Source organism: Diceros bicornis, chromosome 6 (assembly GCF_020826845.1).
Source record: "Diceros bicornis minor isolate mBicDic1 chromosome 6, mDicBic1.mat.cur, whole genome shotgun sequence".
Lineage (NCBI taxonomy): Eukaryota > Metazoa > Chordata > Mammalia > Perissodactyla > Rhinocerotidae > Diceros > Diceros bicornis.
Window position 1 is genome coordinate 78,581,629 of NC_080745.1, and position 25,243 is coordinate 78,606,871.

Consider the following 25,243-nt stretch of genomic DNA (forward strand, 5'->3'; position numbering starts at 1 on the left):
TTCCCTTTTGTTTTAAGATAGGCTATGTGTTGAAAAATGTTTTGGGTGAATTTTAGCCTTGATTTTCTGTGTATATAGTTTTGAATTTTATTGAGAATGTCAGGCAGATATTTTTAAATGTTTTACATCTGTTTTTGAGAGCACATATTTTTTAAAACTATGTACTTCATTTGCATATCAAATGCTGAGTTTTTCATTATGTTTTATTTTCATTTTTTTTTCTGTTTGTGTATCCGTAGATGAGGAGCCATCTGGGCTGGTTTTAAAATTTAGACAAAACAGTATGGATGGCTTCTCTTTAGTTTTATTCATGTTCCACAGCCAGGTTCTTATTAGAATCTTTCAAGTAACAATGTATCCTGGAAGAATTATTAGATGCAAGCTTATATTGCCTGTTGCTGCAACACCCTGATGGTAGTGAGAAGTAACACACAATCATCAGCTTACTAGTGTATCCTTTTCTTGTCTGTGTTTGGTACAGCCACTATGCCTGGGTTCCGCTTTCTATAACATGCTTTCTCCTTTGCAATACCATACTAGTTACAAGCTATGACAATGACTATCCTTTTTTTGCTGGAAATTTTGCCTGCAGTTGGGTCCAAATTACACCAGCTTTCTGCATGGTATATTCACTACATGAAACATCAGACTTTTCTGTATTATACTTTCCAGCGGCTGTATGGAGGCATGCCAGTGATATGCTTCTTGATTGCCCCATGGCCCCAGACTGCCTTTAGAACTTCTCACTTTCAGGAAGGGCCATTTGAGTGGCGTTTGAGTGGCATTATACCAGGGCTCCTTTTTAAATTTATATATAAATTTTATATATTTATATATATAAATATAAATTATATATGTATCTATATATAAAAAGGTATAGTAGTTCACTACTTTGTAGTTTTATTTGTGTAGTTGTCACTGTACCCAAATTCCTGTTGTTGCTGGCAAGTTTTCTTGCTATTTCAGTGGTAATCTGAAGGGAGGATGTTAGATGTGACCGCTAAATTTAGCTGTATTATGCAGAAATTAAAGCATCTATTTTTCTGATGAAAAAATGCAGCCAGGAGTTTCATAAAATACTGATAGTAACCGACATCTTATTTTGAAATTTTCATGTAATGCTTTACTTGTAGTGGGCATTCAATAAATTTTGTTTTTACCTGAGTGAATTAATTAGTGGTGTGACATAATAAATTTTCTATGAAATAACAACTTAAACTTTTAAGCAAAATGCTAAAAAATTGAAGTTGTTAACATTATTGTTTCTTATTATTGAAGTAATATGAATTTATTGTAGAAAATTGATGATGCAGAAAAATCTTACTAAACTAGATAACCATCATTAACTTTTCTGAAGGCATAGTTACACATTTAAAAACAGAATTGTGATCATTCTAAACGTAATGTTTTGTATCCTTATTTCACTTAATTTATCTTGAACATTTTCCCTTGTTATTATATTTTCTTCTAGTTGTTTCATAATGTAATATAAAATTTGAAAACTATAATTTTCCTCAATTTCATAAAGAAGATGAAGATTATTTAGCATTTTCCCATGATGACTGCGTGTCATTTCTATACTATGTTGCAACAGAGTTATGCCTATGAAAATTTCTGAAAGATATAGGTATTTGGTTCTTACTCTTTTTGCATATTTCTTCATCCTTTGGTGTTAATTCTTGTTGATGATATTATGCTAGTCTCTTGGGATTTCTCTCTCACTTTCAAATTTTCTGCATACAAGAGGTATGGTATTTAATGTTTGATCTTTTGATTCATACTTCTTGATTGTGTATTTGTTTCTGCCATTGATTATCTGTATGACTTTGGGTAGTTGCTTAACCCAGGCTTCCTCATCACAGAAGTGGTCCGAAAAATAGTACCTTCCACAGAGAATTGTTGTGAGGATTAAATGATATAATTCATGTATACACCTGGTAAACTATACGGCAATGGGGTGTTATTTACGATATTTTTAAACTGATGCAATGTGTACACTGACCAATCAGAATAGATGCCAGCCACAAACCATTGGAATCGATTGAACACTGACTTTCCTGGCTAGAGTGAGAGAGAGGTCAATTAAATGCTATCTTCGTTGTAATAATGATGAAAATGATTAGGAGGGTGATAATGATGATGATGTTTGGGCAAGCAGTTACCAAACTAAGTTAATATTATGCCTCAAATAGGCACTAAAGGCATGAGCTTTCATATGAACTTTATCTCTCATCTGAAATTTTTGGATTCTGTTGTAATATTAATATCAAAACATATTAAATCTCATATTATGAAGACATAAAAAAAAATCTCATGCTTTAAATCGGATTCTGTTTAGTTCACATTCAAATAGAATTTCAATTAAGCCTTTGGCCAAGCTTTTCTTGGCCAAAGAAGATAAACATTTACACAAATTATTTTAAAAGTGCTATTTTTCTTCATGTATTTTCTAGAAGTAAGGACATATTGCCACACAATTTTCTATATTTATTGTTCCTTTTTTATTAGGTGTAAATATAATTAAGATGCATCTTCACATTTGTTAGTCAAAGCTATATTATTCAGTCTTGTGTTTATGTAATTTAATAGACCTAATATTCACATGAATCTTTAAGGAATATGTTAAAAAGTATTTCCTCCTTAGCAGTAATTTTTATGTTTCATTTTATCTCTAGTCCCTACATTTTATAGAGCATAAGGCAAAATTTCAGCACAGAATTTATTGTGTATATTGTCCTGCATTAATATTTTGAGCCACATAACGTTATATATTAACAAAACTTGGGAAATGTTGCTTGAGCTTTGCTGCTGTTCAGATTTTTAAAATACATTCTTTGTTTTGATAGCTCTTATACCTGATATTGTTAAGTAGGTATTTGTAATATTTTTTACTATTTTTTTTAGCTTGCCAGTGTAATGGACATAGCACTTGCATCAATAATAATGTGTGCGAACAGTGTAAAAATCTCACCACAGGAAAGCAGTGTCAAGACTGCATGCCGGGTTATTATGGAGATCCAACCAATGGAGGACAGTGTACAGGTAAGTATTTTTTCTTTTACCTCAGTGTATTTTTAATACAGAAAAGAAAATTGAGAAAGATATGCCTCTTGTGGAAAATATATTTTATTAAAGAAAGTTTTTTTCCATTGTCTCAATATTTTTAAAATGTAAAAATATTTATTAGGGATTATGTGAACTATAAAAATTCTGTGATATACTTGCTTTAAAAATTTTTACTTTTTCTTATTTCAGAATGGATACATGTTTATTATAGGAAATTTATCAAATGCAGATAAATTAAAAATTACCTACAATCTCACTATTTAAAAATAATCACTGCTTATTGTTTTTTTAATAATAGTTATCATTTTGACTTTAGAAACAAGAAATAATTAAAGGTTTTGTGTATGCCTTATATGAGGTAAGAGTTTTTTTTTTTTTTTGCACAGGGTGAGTGGCAGTATAGTATTATGTTTAAGAGAAAGGGTTTGGAATCAATCCTGGGATGAAATCCCAACTCTGCCACTATTTGCGTGTATGGCCTTTGCTAATTAACTTAGTTAACCTCTCAGAGCCTCATTTTTCTCGTATGTAAAAGGGATATGATAATACTTCATTGGATTATTGTAAAGATCAAATGAGTTTACGTGTAATAGAGACACATGTAATAGGAAGTGAAGCACATTAAGAGAGCATATATAAGTGCTAGCTATTACTATCACATTTTTTTGTTCACTAAACCATACTTTTCTCTATCTTCTGCTCTATCCTGCTGTTTCTTTCTCCTACTTTTTAAAGAATTTTTGGTCTTTCTTTTAAAATTTTCTTTTTAAATTATAAGTTTACAGTAATCCTTCTTTATCTCTAGGTTAGTCTTTGTCCCTTAAATTTTTTATCTACTTTTTCTAAATGGAGATTGCCTATATAGCGACCACAGAAAACCCCAGTTGTTAGCTATGAAAAGATGAGGAATCTTGAAAGAGACAGTTGGGCCTGGTCTAGTCTAAATAAAAATTTTAACACTACCTACATATTAAAACCACCTGAAAGCTTTCAAAAAATATCGATGTCTAGGCCATTCCCTAAAATAATTAAATCAGCATCTTGGTTGAGGTTGTAAGGTGATTCTTGGACATTGGTTCTTTTCAAAGGCTTCCCAAATGACTCTAATATGCACTCAGGGTTGAGAAACACGGAGAATGATGGACTCAGTCTTTGAGTCAACAAAATTGCTCAGGCAATAGCAGGTTTGGTGCTAACTGAAGAAAAGTGAATGAAAGTTTTGTGATATGGAATACTCTGACCTGTTTGAATCCCTAACACAGATGAATTGGCTGACATTTGCATTTTCTGTGTTGTAGGCGCTATACTCATAGTTTTATATTCATTATCTCGTCTCAACTTCACAACAACTGTATGGGAGGTATCACTTTTATCTCCATTTTACATACAGACCCCAATTCACAAAGAAGTTAAGTAAAATACCCAAGATCATATGCTAGTAAGAGGAAGAAAATGTTTGATTCTTAGGCTTTGCTCTTAACTCCTAATACAGATTTTCTGTTAATGTGGACAGGGAAGATCCGGTATCCCCTAGCCAAAAGCCACAGCTTAGTGCTCTGTCCCGTGTATAACAGGAGGAGCAGTAGACATGGGCGCAGTGGAATCCACGAAACTTAGACTTCATCTATTGGAGTCATAGTATATTGTTATTTTATGTTTTTTAGGTAAGAAGATAAAGGCTTTGGAGCCATCCTGTTTTCCAAAGCTTTTTACTACTGAAATTTCTACAGCCGAGAATTTCATTGGACAAAAAATATACTTCAGATAGATTATTTATATATATTAATGTTTTGTTTCCACAACTTTAAGAAAAGAATAAAACCCTGGGATGTTTTTTCACATTACAATTTATATGTCTCTGCAACCTTTAAATATTCAATATATAACTGTATATGTTTTATTTTACTTTAATGACAATGATTTCATGTATACTTTCCAACTTATTTTAATGCCTATATAATAGTCCATCAGATTTTTGTGAAGTAACTTATTTAATATATTTCTGTTATTTATGTAACGCTTCCAACCATAACCCCAATTTTTGAGCATTATTTTTTTAATTAATGTCAAATCCACATAACATTAAATTAACTATTTTAGATGTATAATACAGTGGCATTTTAGTACATGCATAATATTGTGCAACCATCACCTCTGTGGAGTTCCAAAACATTTTCATCCCTCCAAAAGAGAAAACCCCATACTTACCAGGCAGTCATCCCAGCCCCCGGCAACCACTAATATGCTTTGTGTGTCTGTAAATTTACCTATTCTGGATATTTCATATAAATGAAGTCATGCAATAGATGACCTCTTGTGACTGGCTTATTTTACTTAGCATAACGTTTTCAGTGTTCGTTCTTGTAGCATATATCACTACTTCATTCCTTTTTATGGCTGAATATTATTCCACTGTATGGATATACTACAATTTTTTAATCCATTTATTCATTGATGAACATTTGGTTTTTTTCCCACCATTTGGCTATTCTAAATAGTCCTGACATGAACATTACTGCACAAGTTTTTGTATGAATACAGGTTTTCAGTTCTTTTGTGTATAAACTAGGAGAGGACTTGCTGTATCATCTGATCATTCTATGTTTAAGTTTTTGTGGAACTGCCAAATTGTTCAAATTGTTTCCCATAGTGGCTGCACTGTTTTACATTCCCACCAGAAATGTAGAGAATTCTACTTTTTTCACATCCTTGCCAACACTTGTTATTTTCCTTTAAAAAAAAAATTTTAGCTATCTTAGTGGGTGTGAAGTGATATCTCATTGTGGTTTTAATTTGCATTTCTCTAATGACTAGTGATATTAACTATCTTTTCATGTAGTTGTTTGTTGACCATTGTATATTTTCTTTGGAGAAATGTCTATTCAACTTCTTAGCCCATTGTAAAACAATTTATTTTTCTTAATTGTGGTAAAATATATGTTACAAAGTGTACCATTCTAACTGTTTTTAAGTGTGTAATTCAGTGGCATTAAGTACTTTCACATTGTTATACAATCATCATTATCATCTATCTCCAAAACTTTTTTCATCTTGCAAAACTGGAACTCTTTAATAATATTATTATTAAATAATAACTCCCCATTCCCCTCACCCCCCAGCTCCTGGCAACCACCATTTTACTTTCTGTTGTTATGACTATGATTACTCTAGGTACCTCAAATAAGTGGAATCATACACTTTCGTGTATGATTTTGTCATTTAGTGATTGGCTTATTTCACTTAGCATAATGTCTTCAAGATTCATTTGTGTCGTAGCTAGTGTGTGTCAGAATGTCTTTCCTTTTAAAGGCTTAATAATATTTTGTTGTGTGTATATACCATATTTTGTTTATCTATTCATTCGTTGATGGACACTTGAGTTGCTTCCACCTTTTGGTATTATGAATAATGCTGCTATGAACATGGGTGTACAAATATTTGTTTGAGTCCCTGTGTCTTTTCATGTGCTTATTAGCCATTTGTAATCTTTGGAGAAATGTCTATTCAATTCCTTTGCCCATTTTTTAATTGAGTTATTTGGTTTTCTGTTATTGTTGTTGAATTCTAAGAGTTCTTTGCATATTCTAGATACGAGGCCATTATCAGATATACGATTTGCAAATATTTTCTTCCATTCCATAGGTTGTCTTTTCACTTTCTTGATAGTGTCCTTTGAAGCACAGAAGTTTTCCATTTTGATGAAATCCAGTTTATTTATTTTTTCTTTGTTGCTTGTGCTTTTGGTGCATATGTTAAGAATCAATTGCCAAATGCAATGTCATGAAGATTACCAAAGTATTATTTTAATTTTTTGCCAACATAAGCAAAAAGAACTTTTGAATAACTGTATTATCTACAAAATGTTTTAAATTAGAATGGTAAGTTTTATCATTCCAAAAGGCATAGTGCTTTTAGAAATATGTTCCCCTTTGGGGATGATACCGTTCTGCTAGGTTTAAGACAAGTTCAGTTATTCCATATTAATTGTTGTTACTGACATTGCACATCTGGCAAGCTGAGGCACAATGCAATGGAAAATGAAAGGGAATGGAAGAGAAATGCCCATCTTGTTCACTCTCGCACATTCTCTGGTAGTTTAGGAAGCTTTACACAATTCCTTATAGTTTTCTTGTTTCCTAAAGTTGGTAAGAAAATGTTTTGCTGTCTGACTTCTCTATGGTGATGTGACATATAAAAGTCATTTTTATTTCTTAGAGCCATATTAGCTATCTAACTAAGTAAATAACAACATGCCTAGTAATTATTTTTAATGCAGCAATGGCTAAAATCAATTTATAAAAAACGAGAAGTATAAATTTACTACTACTTCTTCATTTTTAGTTCACCTTGTTGAGAAAAGTTGATTTTTTTATTGGTGGATGAATTTATTAAAATTCAAAGTCTGTGATGATATTAAAGGAAAGAAGGAAATAGATTTATATTTCAATAGTGAGGTTTTGAATATACTGCAGATTTAGATATTATTTTTTAAATTGTCTACTAAAGCCAATATAACATTGTTGTCAATATTATATAAATGTATTTGTAGATTTTCCTGAGATTGTTTTTAGACTATGGCATATTTGTGGCTACTCTGTTATTGCAATTAACTATTACAAGTGTTTTATTATTAAAATTGTTTTATTTCTCATTAATGTTCAAGATAATTCTCTGATACAAACTTGCTCTGGGACTGCCATCCTTCCATCTATCTATTTATATCTATCTATCTATCTATCTATCTATCTATCTATCTATCTATCTATCTATCTATATCTTTCTATCTATCTATCATCTATCTTTGTAGCTATGGAAGAATACAGCATTGGTAAGAGCTTGGGCTTTGGAATCATACTGTTGGGGTCCATATCCTGGCAATGCCACTGTCACCTTTGGTAATTATTTAACCTCTTAGTGTCTCAGTTTTCTCACCTGCAAAATGCAGCTAGTTTAAATTATCATGAGGCTTAAATAAAGTAATTTACGTATTAAATAATATGTGTTTCTGGCAAATGTTAACTCTACAATGCTAGTTATTACTGTTTATATTATTATTATTAATATTATTACTATTTATAACATTAATAGGCATAAGTATGTTAATAAAAATGTATGATTAAGATTTTGGAACAGTCTTATTTTTGTCATATTATCTCCAATCTGACATAAATTTTAGTAAAAAGAAAATCAGTGAAAATTTCGTTGAATAGAACAGCTCAATACACTACAGCAGCTCAACACTCAATATACACTACACTGCTTTGCAATGAAGGATTATCCTTGAATTCCACAAACAAGTATTGAGTACTTACTATATGCAAGCTACTGTGTTAGGTCTTAAATTTATATAGCTTGTGTGGGTGCTATGATAGTGTTATGAGGAAGTTGAATGATAGAATCAGGGACAAAGAGACTAATTCTGATAGAAGGATCTGGGTAGGCCTTTGAGAGTTGAGGGCAATTTACAAGCTTCAATTTTATGTGATGATCATTAGTTACATGTTTTTCATTGTCACTTGTTCTAAATGTAAGACAACTAAGCTATAAGGTTATTAATCTCAAAAATATTTTAATATATTTATATGTATTTGTTGTATTTGATTATTCATAAAAAGATGTAGTACAAGAAAAAAACTTTCAAAATCATGAAATATACAGACATTTTAAAAATTGCAGTCTTGTATGACTAATAGTTTTCTTCACCTAGGTCTTACTCTCTTTGGTGTATTGCAAGATGTTTAAGAGGTTTAGTTGGTATGATGAATAAATTCTTTTCCTTTAACATTGCATCCATAATTGGTTTTAGTAAAGTCTACTTTTTATTAATGTATGTCTTTTAGTTCACTTCGTTCTTTTTCTACGTTCTTGAATAGTATACTTATCTGATTTTTTTTCTTTCTCTCTCTTTTTTACTTTTAATAGTGATAAACAAACTTTTGTTATTTTCCACTTTGGGGAGAAAAGAGTTCTTTCAACATAGTGACAGTTTTATTTTTTCGTTAGTTTCTTATCAGTAAACTTTTGTTTTTCTTTTGGCGTATTATGAATATCTGTCCATATCAGACTTTTACAGAAGTATTTAATACTTTAATAAATGCAGTGGGCTATGACACAAATATTCTCTGAGACTAGAGGGTAATAAAAAGGAAGATGAATTAACTCTTCTTAAGTTCGCACGCTCTGCCACAATGGCCTGGGTTCGCAGGTTCGGATCCTGGGCGCAGACCTATGCACCGCTTATTGAGCTATGCCATGGTGGCATCCCATATAAAGTAGAGGAAGATGGGCACGGATGTTAGCCCAGTGCCAATCTTCCTCAGCAAAAATGAGGAGAATTGGCAATGGACGTTAGCTCAGGGCTAATCTGCCTCAAAAAAAAAAAAAAAGAAAGAAAGATAAAAGAAAACCAAGGGAGACTTTTTAAATTATGCAGAGCTGCCTGTTTCCACTGCATGATTAAAAAAAAAAAAAAAAACTACTTCATTTCATAGCTTCTATAATATTGTTAGCTAGTTGGTCTTTTCTCTATACTAATTTTTTGAAATCCTTGTCTTCCTTGGAAGAAGTGTTCCTCTAACTTCAGATGCTCAGTAACCCTAAGTTTTCTTTATCTACTCTATCTTTTTGATCTCTTTTCATCCTTTTTGTTCTCATAAAAGGAATTGAAAGGACAAGATGAGCGGAGATTATGAAAACTATTTGGCCCTGATGTTGTCAGAAGTTTTAGAGTGACCTTTGGTTGTGGGTTATTAGAAGATGCAGTTTACTACTTTTTTCTGTTAGATGCGATTTAGAACTGTCTGTGGCTGGGTCTTGTGAAACTGCTGCAGACATAGTCACTGACCTTCTGAGTGCTGGGGCCCTACCAGGTGTCACTCTAGCACCTCTATTAACCTCCTCATCCTCAAGATCTCCCTTCCTATTTTTCATTTGCACAATGTTCTACTTTCCGCCTATCCTAGCTTAAACTTTTGCTTCAACTTTTGGCATTTGGATTGTGTTTTTTTAGGCTCCTATGCCTGATGCTATAGAATATTTTCACCTCTGGTTTGCAAGATTTTGACAGTGAAATGTGTCATTTGCATGCTTTCTTTTTATTAGTAAATTCACTAATATATCTCGTATGGAATTTTAAAAGCCATTCAATGGTTTTAGATCTACAAGTACAATACTTCTCTATTTGGGACCAGATAGAAACCGTTCTTTTTTCTCGTGTTCAATACTTCTCTTTAATTTCATTTGGTGGGATGCTTAGCTCCCTTATCATGTATTGCTTGAGGTTTTGTGTTAGAAGGATCTGGCACTATTTGGCTCTTTAAAAAGTGATGTAAATGCCGGCCCAGTGGCACAAGCGGTTATGTGCCTGCGCTCTGCTGCGGTCCCGGGGTTTGCCAGTTTGGATCCCGGCATGCACCGACATGCTGCTAGTTAGGCCGTGCTGTGGCGGCGTCCCATATAGAGTGGAAGAAGATGAGCACGGATGTTAGCCCAGGGCCAGTCTTCCTCAGCAAAAAAAAGAGGAAGTTTGGCAAATGTTAGCTCAGGGCTGATCTTCCTCACCAAAAAAAAAAAGTGATATAAGATATTATAATTTAATTTAACAATAAAAATGGCTCTTACATTGACCTACAAAGGTTGAGGAATTCCTGTTTTCTTCAAATGACAGGCCTAGGATGAAAACTAAAAGGTAAATTTAAAGTGGAGGATACTTCTCATATTCTAAAACATATAAAACATTTTATACTACAGAAAATTAGAGGTTAACCTAAAGAAACTCTAAGCATATATTTGGTTTTATTCTGATACTTATAGATTTTTTAAAAACCAAAATCAAACTAAATGCCGATTTGGCACACACTTTTCATTGCTCAGATAGTGCACAAAAACTAATTAGTGATGGCGGAGAAGTTAATTATATATCAGAAATGCCTAGAGCCGGTGGCAGAAAGCATCAGCATAAATATTCTCTGTAAATATTTCATAAACATATTAAAATCCTCCTTAATATGTATTTAAGAAGAAATGCCTTTTCTTTCAAATGTCCATTTTATATACCGTAGGACATGAATATGAATATTTGCTTTTCTGTTAATCACATATAATTTTATCTATACTTTTTATCTTGCTTTTTCTTTATAAGCCAATTTACTGATTTTATAATAATCATAATCTACATTTTTAGGCTTTAAAGGAAGTATATAAACATTTAGTTGTATATTTAGTGAATAGTATAGCCTACTTTATTAAGCAATTTTAACTTTTTTTTGACTTCCTGTTAAACATTTCTGTACAAGGCCACTGCTATTCAAATTAATTAGTTCAAAAACTGAATTCAGTGACTTTATTATTTAAAAAATATTCTTCCTTCTCCCTCATCTTAGTTAATGATGATGCCATCCTTTTAGGCTCAGTTTCAATGGTACCTTTGATTCATTCTTTTACATTCTGTCCCTAGCTGATCCTGGCTCTCTCCTGTCTCTGACATCTGTCCCTCCTTTGTATTCCGTCATCCTTATTAGTTTAGGCCCCCAGGATTCCTCTATTCTTCTGCTGCTGCTGGATGTTACAGATTACGTGCAGTGGAAAAGGTTCTTGTGAAATATTTGTTGGATTAGTAAATGGATACCCTCCCTGTATACAATCTCTCCATATGTAATCCGCCTTTATATTTCCTTTATAGGAGGAGAAACAGTTTTCTTCCTAAAAACATTCAGTGATTTTATTACCATTTCTAAAATCTTTCATTGTCTCCAAAGTGTCTGTGAAATAAATTAAAAACTCTTTAACAAGACTTTTATGCTCTGACCCCAAATAATTTTTCTGGTTTCATATCCAGGTGGTAGAATATTTCACATATTCTACCACATCTTGCTTCTCTTTTTCTGTATGTCTACATTTTGGTTAATGACTCTAACATATTCCTTGTCAGCCAGCTCCAAGCATTATATTAAAAAATATATAACTAATATTTAATGGTAGTTTATTTATGCCAGGAACATTGCTAAGAACTTTGCATAAATTTTTTCATTTTATCCTAAGCAATTTATAAAGTATATACTATTATGTCCATTTTACAGATGAGTAAACCAAGGACGTAGGCCTAAGCACCATGTTAAAGGCTAAGCCAACAAGTTCTGGAACCAGAATTCAAGTGTGAGATACCTGACTCTTGTGCTCCAAACCAGTATGCTCTTACATCTTCTTTGAATCTCAGATATAATTAGTGGTCAACTCTATCCATTTCAAAGCCGTAATATTGAACTGCCATTGTCTAGTTGTGTCTATCTTTATTTTAGCCTAGACTATTGTAATAGTTTTGAAACAGATCAGCCTCTCTTTCTTTTAATTGATCCTTTATTCTGTTTCCAGGTCATTCACAATATTGTGTACCTTTTCACCTCATATCCAACCACTCCTTCATATAAATCCAGCTCTTTACCCACTTGAACCTTTACTTCCCTGGTCACTACCATGTTTCTGAACTCCATTACTCATTTTTCAAATCTCAGCTCAGGGGGTATTTCAACCTGAAAACCTGTTGTAACGTCCCTCCTAACATTAGGCAGAGTTGCTACCTCCATTATGATGGCCATAAATGTTTTTTAAGTCATCATTTACGTGTCTTCCTATGTAGGATGTGAAGCTTTTGATGAGAAAAGTTTTATCTTATTTGTTTTGTATTTTGTTGTTGTTGAGGAAGATTCGCCCAGACCCAACATCTGTGCCAGTCTTCCTCTATTTTGTATGTGGGTCGCTGCCACAGCATGGCTGCTGATGGGTGGTGTAGGTTCATGCCCTGGAACCAAACCCAGGCCACGAAAGCGGAACACATCGAACTTAACCACTGGCCATGGGGCCAACCCCTGTTTTGTATTTTTTATGTTATCTTTGTATCCTCAATGCATAGGTAGAAGTACTGTGCTTGGCATATAGTTAGCACTTTGCTATCTTGACATTACTAAGAAAATATAATATGTGTCATCTGCTTTACTCATTTTTATATAATCCAAAAAAAAAAATAATTCAGACTTTCTAGCTAGATAGCTTTCTAGTTTCAATGAATATTTTCACTGTAGAGCAAGAGGCAAAATGTGGCTTACTATTTTTTCCATGTTGATTTTTCTGCTTTCTTTTATTTTTCAGTAATAGAGCCAACAATGAAGCAATATTGGTTCCAATGTGTGTATTTTATGTTGCTCTGAATGAGGATTAGTTTTAATAATTATAAATGATATTTCATTCTGTACTCATAACTTATTGAGCAATAATCTAGTGTTTTGTACATAAATTTTTCATTAAGTACTAAGAGAAGTTATATAAAGTTTAGATAAGGAAGAAAAATGCAAATTTAAATATACAAATATAAAATTTGTATAATTTTATTCAGTTTCTAGTTTTTCTAGAGAGGATTAATAGAATTTTGGTGTCTGACTTCTCAAAGCTTACTGTCTACATTTTGCCTCACTAACCTATTTATTCTGGGGTCATTTTAGCAGAATGTATTATCCTATAAATTTTATCAGGTAACTTCAAAGTGTCTATTTCACTATACCATATAATTTGTATTTTAAATGATTTTTAAACATATATTTTATGTATTCTATCTGTCAGCAGCTAATTCTTTCTAGTTCAAAGCTATATTGCTATATATGACTCCCATTATTAGTAACAGAAGACGTTTCAGTAATTATTCACATAGGATGATTTTTTTCTTGAAAATGTAAAGACTAGTGTGTTCTTGAGAAATGGAACCATTGTTTATTTTACCAGTTGCTAACAACATCCCTGCTGCCCAAAAGGAAAAAGCGTATAAAATGCTTGATAACATATAGGAAAAACGAAGAACTCTTCAAATAAAGTTGTTAAACATAATGTTATTAACTTAGAAGACAAAAGCATAAAATTGTATTTTATTATCTATCTTTTAAGTGTGGAAATGTTTAATACTTTCAAAATTGAAAAGGTCTATTTAATTTTTTTTGTTTTGACATAATTTCACACAGAAAAGTTGTGAGGATATACAGAGTTCCTCCAAGTTTCCTCTCTGTATGTCTCAATTAAACTTTGCAGGTGTAATGTCTCTTTACTCCTTAAAGACTTCAGTGTATATTCTTTAAAAAGCAGGAATTCTCTTAACCACATTATAGTTATAGAAATCAGGACATTAACATTCATGCATATTGTTATTTAATAGAGACCTTATTTATATTTTACCAGTTGTCCCAACATTATTTTTTAGAGCAAAAGAAAATTCAAGATTATTAGTTGCATTCATTTGTATGTCTCTTTAGACTTCTTTAATCTGGAACATTTTTCTTTTTATTTAAAATGACATCGACATTTTTTAGGATATATCTCATTTTTTTGTTTGTATATAGAACATACTAGAATTTGGCTTTGTCTGACATTTCTTCATGACTATGTTCCAATTACACACTTTTGGCAGGAATACCGCTGAAGTTATGCTAAATTCTCTCACCGTATCAAGAGCCACATGCTGTCATTATTCCATTAATTGTATGTTCACTGTGAACATTTGGTTAATGTGGTGTTTGCCAGATTTCTTCACTATAAAGTTACTATTTTATCCTTTAATGAAAAAGTATCTTATAGGAGATACTTGGAGACTATGTGAATATAGTGTTATTTCTCAAACTTTCACTCACTAGTTTTATGACTTTTATGAAATGGTGATTTTCTAATTCCCTCATTCTTTCTACAATAATTAGTTGGCTTTCTTCTACAATGAAGAGCTTTCTCTTCTCTAGTTTGTCTGTGTTATCTTATCTATGTATCTATCTATTCTTCTATCTATGTATCTAATACATCTATGTATGCATGTGTCATCTCTCTGTCTATTCATTTATTATCTCTCTCTCTCTCTCTGTCTACTCTTTATCATTCTTTTAGCATTTCTTTATATTTTTGGCACTCATCTTATTCTTTTCCTGCCCTAACTGGAAGCTGTTATTTCTCAAACAGCCCTAGTTCCTTTAGTGGGCTCCTTTCTACAGGGACATCGTTGTTTCTGGATCATCTCAGCAGACAGAACTAGAGAATAGATGTGTGTGTACACTCGTGGTTATAAATGTGTCTACCCACAGACACATGTATATTCTCGAACATACATATAACTACACACACCATACCCATTTCTATATCTACCTATACTCTGTGTTAAAAATCAGTGAGTTCACACTAATACCTCTCATCTCCTATCCCTAACTACATGGTGCATTCTATACTTCCTTCTTTCCAAATTTTTAATTTCCTTCTCTGATGGCAAAGAATCTGGCTTTCATTATCCACAATGTGTATTTTTTTATTTGCTCCATCTTAGAATGTGCAGAAAGTAGTTTCAGAATTGCTAACCATGGCTCTGTGAAAAGGAAGTCTACTAATTAGAGTTTGGTATTTATTTCTTTATTTTTGTCTTCAGTCTGAGGACATAGGGTCTGTAACTGTGTTTATTTTATTTATTTATTTATTTTATTTTTTGTTTATTGCAGTAACATTGGTTTATAACATTGTATAAATCTCAGGTGTACATCATTATACTTGTATTTCTGCATAGATTACATCATGTTCACCACCCAAATACTAATTATAACCCATCACCACACACATGTGCCAAATTATCCCTTTCGCCCTCCTCCCTCTCCCCTTACCCTCTGGTAACCACCAGTCCAATCTCTGTCTCTATGTGTTTGTTTGTTGTTGTTATTATCTACTACTTAATGAGGGAGATCATTTGACCTTCTCCCTCTGACTTATTTCACTTTGCATAATACCCTCAATGTCCATCCACATTGTCACAAATGGCTGGATTTCATCGTTTCTTATGGCTGAGTAGTATTCCATTGTGTATATATACCACATCTTCTTTATCCATTCGTCCCTTGATGGGCACTTAGGTTGCTTCCAAGTCTTGGCTATTGTGAATAACGCTGCAGTGAACACAGGGGTGCATGTATCTTTACGCATTGGTGTTTGAAAGTTCTTTGGATAAATACCCATGTGTTGGAGAGGATGTGGAGAGAAGGGAACTCTTATACACTGCTGGTGGGAGTGCAAACTGGTGCAGCCACTATGGAAAACAGTATGGAGATTCGTCAAAAAATTAGGGATAGAACTATCATATGATCCAGCTATTCCACCGCTGGGTATTTATCCAAAGAACTTGTAACTGTGTTTAAAAGGTCCTTGGGTTAGTTCTTCTTCTCTCCTTCAGTATGGTGGTTAGTCATTTGAATAAGGGTCATCGTTTATTTCTGTATCGAATCAGCTTTAGGTCCACCTCCAATATCATTGATGTTGCTTTCTTTTTTTAATATGTGAAACATTATCATGGTCCCGAAAGTCAGGAATGTACAAAAAACCCTTTCCTCCTCACCATTCCTGCTATTCTTTCCATGCCATTCCCACTCCTGCCCTGTAAGAAACCTATCTCAAACCAGTCTCTGATTTATCCTCCCTCTGTTATTTTTCTTTTTTGATTAAATATGCAGACACATGCATATTTTCTTATTTTTCTTTTCTTTCCCCTACACAAAGGGTAACACATTCTTTCCTACTTTTGTTCATTTAATAATATTTAGGTTACTTGCAGTAATTTTCAAGTGTCAATAATGGTGTAGTGGAAACGTTTTTGTGCATATACGTATATATTTTTTGCATGTGTGAGGAAGATTGGCCCTGAACTAACTTCCTCTTTTTGCTGAGGAAGATTGGCCCTGGGCTAAAATCCGTGCCCATCTTCCTCTACTTTATATGGGACGCTGCCATATCGTGGCTTGGCAAGCGGTGTGCATATATATTTTTGTACTGTAAGAGGTATAGCTTCAGGATAAATACCTGGAAGTGAGTGCTAAGTTAAAAGATAAATGCATATATAGTTTTGTTAGCATATGGTTGTAGCAGTCTGCATTCCTACCAGCAGCATATGAGAGTGCATGTTTTCACGTAGTTTCATGAACAGAATATATTTTTATACTTTTTAACTTTTGTCTAATAGGTGAGAAACAGTAAAGCAGTGTGCTTTTAATTTTTAGTTTTTTTATAATGAGTGAAGTTAAACTTGTCTTCATATATTTAAGGACCATTTTTATATTTTTTGTGAATTTGTCGATGTCTTTCACTCAATTTTCTGTTGAAATATTTTTGTCTTTTCTCCTTAATTTGTCAAGTTCTTTAAATATTAGGAATATTATCTCTTTATCTGTTGAAAATTTTTCTCCAAATTTGTATCTGTCTTTTGACATTGTTTATGGTGATTTTTGTTTGTTTGTTTTTGCCATGCTTAAATCTTTTTATTTTAATCTCATCAAAGTCATCACTCTTGAATCAGAGCTAGACTATGTTTCCCTACATACAAGTTATAAAGGAAGTCACCTATATTTTCTTCTATTACTTGTATGGTGTTAACTTTTTACATTTAGATCACTGATGCATTTGGAGTTTAATTTTGTGTATGATGTGAGGTATGGATCTAAATTTATCTTTTTCCACAGTTGTGCCATTACCATTTATTTAAAAAAAATTATTTTGATCCATGATTTAAAATACAACCTTTTTCATGTACTAAAGTTTCATATGTATTTGGTTCTATTTATGGATTTTCTATTCTACTCTACTGATCTATTTGTGTATTGATGTGCCAATATCACCCTTTTTTTTTTTTTTACCCCTTTTTTAGTGTTTTCCTGGCTATTTTTGCATGGTTATTTTTTTGTATGATGATTATTATCGATTTATCAAGTTCCATAAAAAAAACTTGTTGGTATTTTTATTGAGATTGGATTTATAAATTAATTCCAATAGAACTGATGTCTTTATGATGTTGGTTGTTTTTTCCAAGAATAATGTGTGTTTTTCCATTTATTCACAACTACTTTTATGCCTCCTATGGGTTTTGCATATTTTTTGTTAAAATTTATTCCTAAGTGTTTTATCTTCTTCATTTCAATGGTAAATGAGATTTTCTATCCTTTACCAGGTTACTGTTAAAGGGCTATTGATTTCTGTGTATTAATTTCTTTATTTGTTACCTTACTGAATTCCTTATCATTTTAACGCTGATTCTCTAAGGTTCCCAGGCATACTATTATATCATTTGCAAAGAGAGATAGTTTCACCTTTTTTCCAGTTCTTTATGCATCAATTAATTTTTCTTGTATAATTACATTGGCTAATATCTCTAATACCATGTTAATAGTAATAGAGATATCGGGCAATTTTGTCTTGTTTCTGATTTAGTGGAAGAAATGCTTCCAGTGTATCTTATTAAGCAAGATACTGGCTATTATATATATATGTGTGTGTGTGTGTATGTCTATGTATATGTGTGTGTGTGTGTATAGCTATGCTAAAAAGTATCCTTCAATTTCTATTTTCTTGAATGTTTTATAAAGAATGGGCATTGATTTTTGTCAAATATTTATTAGCATCTATGGAGATAATCCTATTTCTTACGCTTTAGATTCATTAATATGGTGTATTAATGAATTCCTTAATGGTGAATCAACTTTGTAATCCTAGTACTTATTTTTAGCTGTGCATTTACTGAATAGATAATTATTATTGATGTTTTCAAGTTAGTTTTCAGCTTTCAGACATTTAAAAAAGTAATTATATAACATATTTGAAATTAACAAGCATACGTGGTCAATAATGGTACATTTTGTCTGTATGTGCACAAATTCATCCGCTCACAAATGTATTTTCTATCAAGAAGTTGGAAAATCTCAGAATATAATTCTTAACTCTGCTACTTACTAGATGTGTAAACATGGACAAGTCTTTTTTCTTTTTTCATCTCTTTGAAGCTGTTCCTCTATCAAATGGGTATAATACATATGGTGTAAAGATTAAATAGGTAATGTGTGTGAAAGTACTTTGGAAATAGTACAGTCATATATAGATAGAAAATATTGTTATTGTTATTGACCTACTTCATGTCTTATATTTTCAACATAATGAATACTCAACTTTTTTACATATGATTTGATTCATAGATTAATAACTATTAAAAGCAATATTTTAAAACAATCTCATTGAAAACAATATGGATTTAAAAATATACAGTAAAAATTCAGTAAATTGGAATTTAAGAATTTGAATTTGAGGCAAATAGTAATTTTTGGTGGCAGGACTGAATGTGGGAAAAAATGCCTGTATTTCATTTGGTGTTGATGTTTGCTTTGTGAATCAGTTCTAATAATATTGTCGTTCTTGCCTCGTCTATAGCCCAGGATATTAATATTTTGTTCTACTTTTTTAGATGAATGAAAATTTCAGATTAAGGAAATAAAGTATAAGAAGTCAATTTTAAAGGGTTTAAATACTTTAATGGCAGTCATTAGAGGGGCTCAAGAAATTTAGCTAGAGTAAGAAAATGAAATATGACTAAAGTTTTTCTTTTATCAAAGCTAAACACAAGATATTAAAAATGCAATTCCAAAAGAGTTGGGTTAAAATTTATTTGGTGACATTTTTTCAATGTTTATGCTTAACCCTGTTCTATTAAAAAAAAACTTTTTTTAAACGAGGTTTCAGTTTTTAACCTTCAATTAAAATGTAAAACTGATAAATTATGTGACTCCAGGCTTTGTGATTATAGATCAGGGATTGGCAATTTTTTTTCTGTAAAGGGTCAGAAGTAAATATTTTGTTTTTTTGTGGGCCAGATATATTTGCCACTGTTGCTGTTGCTGCTGCCGCCGCCTCCTCCTTCCCTCCATCTTCACCTCCTCCTCCTCCTTCACAATCCTTTAAAAATGTAAAAACCATTCCAGCTTATGGGCTGTACAAAAATAGGAAATGGGCTGGATTTGGCCTCAGGGATATAGTTTACTGACCCTTAGCATATATGGTTAGAGTTTCTTCTTTTTGTTTTTCAATATGTTAGACGGCTCTGGAAGGTAAAATATAAATCTTACAGCCCTCTTGGCACATTATGATTTTCCAACCTATAATTTAAATCCTTGAAACAGTGCCATTTGCTTGAAGGTTCCAGTTAAGTTCTAGATTCCTGTTTATCATCTTATTTACAGTACTAGAGCAGTGCCTCACACCCAATAGCATTCAATAAATACTGGATCAAGGACTGAATAACTGAGTTTTATTGTCCTTTTTCTATTGGAGAAAGAATCATTTCTTAATTTCCCACTTAATCTTTATTTAGGCAAGTACATGGGCCCAATATCCTAAGTAAACAAAATAATCTCTGTAAGTCAAACGGCCTGTTTTAAGTTATGAGAACTATCACCTTTCCAGCAGAAAATAAAATCACACTCACTTTTTTTTTTTTTATAATTTTATTTATTTGTTTTTTTCCCCCAAAGCCCCAGTAGATAGTTGTATGTCATAGCTGCACATCCTTCTAGTTGCTGTATGTGGGACACGGCCTCAGCATGGCCGGAGAAGCAGTGCGTCGGTGCGCGCCTGGGATCCAAACCCGGGCCGCCAGCAGTGGAGCGCGTGCACTCAACCGCTAAGCCATGGGGCCGGCCCAAATCACACTCTCTTAACAACAGATTAATACATGGCAATAGTTGTAATTCTGGAATTTTTTGTGATGAAAATCAGATTGCTAAGATATTATTGATATCAACATTTCATGTTTATGTATATCAAAAAAAACCAGCTATATTCTTTTTCCCCTTTTCATAAACCACACATTGGTGAAAATTTGGGCTTAGAGCTGTAAATCAAAATATACAGTTGAAGAATAGAATTTTAAGTCATGTGGCTCTTTGAACATTTGTCTTTGCCAGAATTCTTATTATATTTGAAATCTAAAGTATGGCATATGTACCAAATATCAAGTATAGTTATGCTAGAAGTATACAAAGGAAATTAAATGGACATGATTTCCTAACCTGCAGAAGTTATTGTTGTATGTGTATGACAGAGAGCAATGACATAGCAATGAAAGGACCTAGGACCTTTGAAACAAGTACTGCCAATGACTACTTTTTTTGTTTCATGTTTCTAAAATATATTCATTACATATGATTTGTTTGAATAACCTTTATGGCATCTTCTTTTCTATGCCTATTGTTTAGTTTTGGTTATGAGTTGATATTGCAACTTTATATTATAGGGAAACAGAAATATCATGTGACCACATAATGTCCCCCTAGTGTATGTCTAGGTTGTGAAATCATCATCATATAACATTTTCCAAACAAAAGGCCACTGTATGATAATTTCATAGGTGCTTATTCAGCATAAAAAGACAACCTCAAATGCTGACAACAAGAGAATAATTTCAACACTGTCATGAAGTATAGATTCTAAACAATTGAATTTAAAATACGTTTGTGCCATTTTAGCATGAAGTTTAGTACCACAAGGGAATTCTCTCAAAATGAGCTTACATTAAAAGGTATTTTAACAGTTTTTTTTTTGTTTAAAAAATTATTAAAGCTACTATACAATGATAATTCTTTTAAGAAACTCTGCAAGCATAACTATTTTCCAGTTCTGCCATAAAGGATAAATGAAAGGTTTATCCAAGTTTTTAAATATTAATGTGCATCGTTTGTTTTTTTAGTGAAGTTCTGAGTCCAACACAGTATTAATATGAAACTCTGCAAGTTAATATTAAAAGATATCATGGAATGTTCATTCACTATTTATGAAGTTATGTGTTATCAGTATATCTTTGCGTCCCTTTATTCCTTTATTGCTTGATGATAGGTTTATTTTTTTGGTGAGAAAGATCAGCCCTGAGCTAACATCCAATGCCAATCCTCCTGTTTTGCTGAGGAAGATCGGCCCTGGGCTAACATCTGTGTCCATCTTCCTCTACTTTATATGGGACGCCATCACAGCATGGCTTGACAAGCGGTGCGTTGGTGCGCGCCCGAGATCCGAACCTGCGAACACCGGGGCACCGAAGTGAAGTGCACACATTTAACCGCTGCGCCACCGGGCCAGTGCCTGATGATAGTTTTTTTTTTATTCCTTGCATTTCTACACCTTGTTATTTATTTCTATAATTCTCACATCTTGTGTTTCCATAGTTAATTCTACAAATTTAAAGGAAAATTATGCTGATTTATTTAAATATTATTAATGAAGAAAAATTCACACTTTGATGTAGAAATCTCTTCTAGCAAAAAAACGAAACAAATCAAAAAAACAGGTTCTTAAAAATCTATCCAGTACCTAACTTATATGTGTGTTTAGGGGTGTGAGTATTTACTTTATATTAATTATCTATTGTTCCAAAGAAAATTATCATAAAAAATTATCAAGAAGTTTAGTGTTCTAGAATATTTTGTATTTTGATCAAAACCAATGACTCATTAGCTTATTTTTATATGTTTATGTGAATCAGGTAAAGATCACATTATTTCATTTTTATCAATAGAGTGGTTTAACTAGCTGCTGATAGGCAGGAACACGATAGTTCTCATTAATCGTTTTTGAAAGGGCTAGTGACATGATCTGCCATATCTCTGTAGAATATGTCTCAGGATTGGAATGAGTTGTAGCCTAGAAATACTGAAGGTGGGAAGATCAGATATGTGATTGTATTGGTGTCAGTAAGAGAACGTGAGTGACGTACTTGAATGATGGCTATCACAATGAAAAGGAGGGGTCAGATTCAAGAGAGAGTGTGCATGTCGAAACTAGAACTTGCCAATTGGTTGGATGTTTGGCCCAATAAGGTGTGAGGTTTATGTCCTAAAAAGTGAGAATGCTGCTCTTGAACAAAGGAATGTAAAAATAAGAAAATGAGACGACTTCACATGAACCAAATCTACTGTGAGTAACTATTATACCGTGGAATGTTTCAGTTAGTATTCTGGGATACTAAAACTGAGAATGATCTCAGAAGCTTAAAAGGATGATTTTTGGGAATATAAACAGACATGCTTTTTTACACAATATATAACTATATATTATTGTTGGAAGTGGTAATAGTAGTAGAAGTAATAGCTGCGTTTATTAAGTGCTTGATATATGTTAGATATTTTAAAATACATTATCTCATTTACTTGTCACATCAATCCTGAGAGCTAAATATTATTCTCCTTTTGCAGATGAAGAAACTAAGTCTAGCGAGGTTAAACAAACTGCCCAAGGTCACATAGCTAGTGGTTATAGATGTACATTTTGAAGCTAAGCTGTTTGACTCCAAAGGTCTTGTGGTCTTTGAAACTCATTTCATTAAGTAGAGGTACCAAATTAGAAATGGAAAGAAGCCCAAAGAAGAACGCGATAAATACTTGTATCCATACTAGACTTCGGGATATCCCAAAGACTTCAAAGAGTTTCACAAAATTTTTAAATAAGTGAATTTACTTTCCTTTAATTAAAACTAACTTATATGGTAACCCTAGTTTTTGGATGGCAAGAGGAAAATACATGGCATAAAAATAAGAGAACAATAAAACCTTCCCTGAAATGTGATGCACATGTTTGTGATGGAGAATATTCAAAATACTTGTTTTTCCTTACAGCTTGTACATGCAGTGGCCATGCCAATATTTGTCATATGCACACAGGAAAATGTTTCTGCACAACTAAAGGAATAAAGGGTGACCAGTGCCAATTGTAAGTAAAAATGCCTTTATAGAACTTTTGTGGATTGAATTTGTGCTGTAGAACTCATTGTTATAGGTTTTCCTTTTTAAGTTTAGTGTTGTGCTAGTTAAGCAACTGATATTATTGTAAGCTATGTTTACTTGTGTTTTATCAATTCTCATAAAAAATTAAGCCTTTTAAAATGACAGTTTTGTGGAGGCTTTAAAAGAGAGGCCACAGAGTATGTTTGTCTTTTGTATCTCTCTAAAACACAAAACATTCTTATTTTTTCTGGAAAACACATCTTATATATCGTCTGCATTATTGTCTTTATAATTTTCCTCTCTATCTTGTTAAATAACTCAAATCCAATGTTTCTATGCTATTCTTTCTTTTTGAATCTTTCATTATTAATTCTGGTAATTGTAGTCCTTTAAGCCTTTCAAGTGGTTTCTTATACTCTTCCTCTTCTTTTTCTCTGTTATTTCTGTAGACGTGAACCCACTCTTGCTGTTACTCTGCCTTGAGTAGTTTTATGAGTGGTTTTTGCTTTTTATAATTTAGTTCTTATTCTCAAGATTTATTTTCCCCCCAAACTAACTTTAAAAAGAAGTTGTTTCATGTTATTTAAATGTTTTTTCTTTTTTTCTTATTCATATACATCACGTTATTAAAATTGTTTTTATAGTTTTGAATTGTATGCATTCAAACAGATGTTTATATTTGATATAAATGTACTATATTTGGCACAAACCATAAATTCCAACCATAGTAATTATAGAATTATTAAAAAATTAATAAAGGATTCTCCAAAACTAAAAATATATAAAAATTTATATCCAAAGAAGTCTGTTAACCATGGAAAATGATCTTTTTGTTTTTATTTAGAATAGATATGTTATTTTCTATAGAATTATCCTAAACATTTCAAGTTAGATGATCATGTCTTTGACTAGCCACTGAAATAGCAGGTTTTCAAGTTCAGAGAAGGTGAGCAGAACCAGTTTTTATTCCTTCTCTATAGTCTTTAAACTTAAAAATGAGGTCAAAGCATAAGGTCTTAGAGAAATTAAGGAAGGCTATTTTGGTCTGAATACCAGTGGGATTAAATCAGAGTCCTGTGCTCTAAGACAGAAGGATGCCTCCAATATTTTGCAACACCAAATACTGGTTGTCATAAGCAGGACCGACTACATGGGTGTGTTTCCCATGCGTTTGCACAGGGCCTCGTGCTTAGAAGGCCTTCATGCTTGGTTTAATGCCCTGCTGTCACCATCTTGAGCTTCTTAATAAATTTTTAATAAGAGCTGTACATTTTCATTTTGCACTGCTCCTTGCTTCCCCCCTCCCCTCACAAATTATGTAGCGATCCTGGCCATAAGCAACAAATATTTTATTTTTGTTTTGAGATTCCATCATGATGATAAACACTGACAATTTTAATTTGTACTGCATTTTTGCATAAATGATATAATCATCTGTAATAATTATCTCTTATGTGATGCAGTACTTTAGTAACATATTTATATTTCCAGATAAGAGAGAGCAGTATTTTAACTCATTGAACTCTTGGGCTGATAAGCTTCGATATATAGAATTACATGGTTTGTCATATGTATGAAATATTAAAAAATAAATT

The 25,243-nt window shown here is 32.4% G+C and overlaps 1 protein-coding gene across 3 annotated transcripts in view; it reads left to right on the top strand.

Moving 5' to 3' along the window:
- The window catches only part of ATRNL1 (attractin like 1), a 739,265-nt gene that overhangs the window by 201,059 nt on the left and 512,963 nt on the right, over positions 1-25,243 (top strand). For all 3 annotated transcript variants that reach the window (XM_058544074.1, XM_058544075.1, XM_058544076.1), the window contains 2 exons: positions 2,905-3,042; positions 23,541-23,634. In XM_058544074.1, the coding sequence (XP_058400057.1) occupies positions 2,905-3,042; positions 23,541-23,634 (232 nt within the window). The remainder of the gene's footprint in view (positions 1-2,904; positions 3,043-23,540; positions 23,635-25,243) is intronic.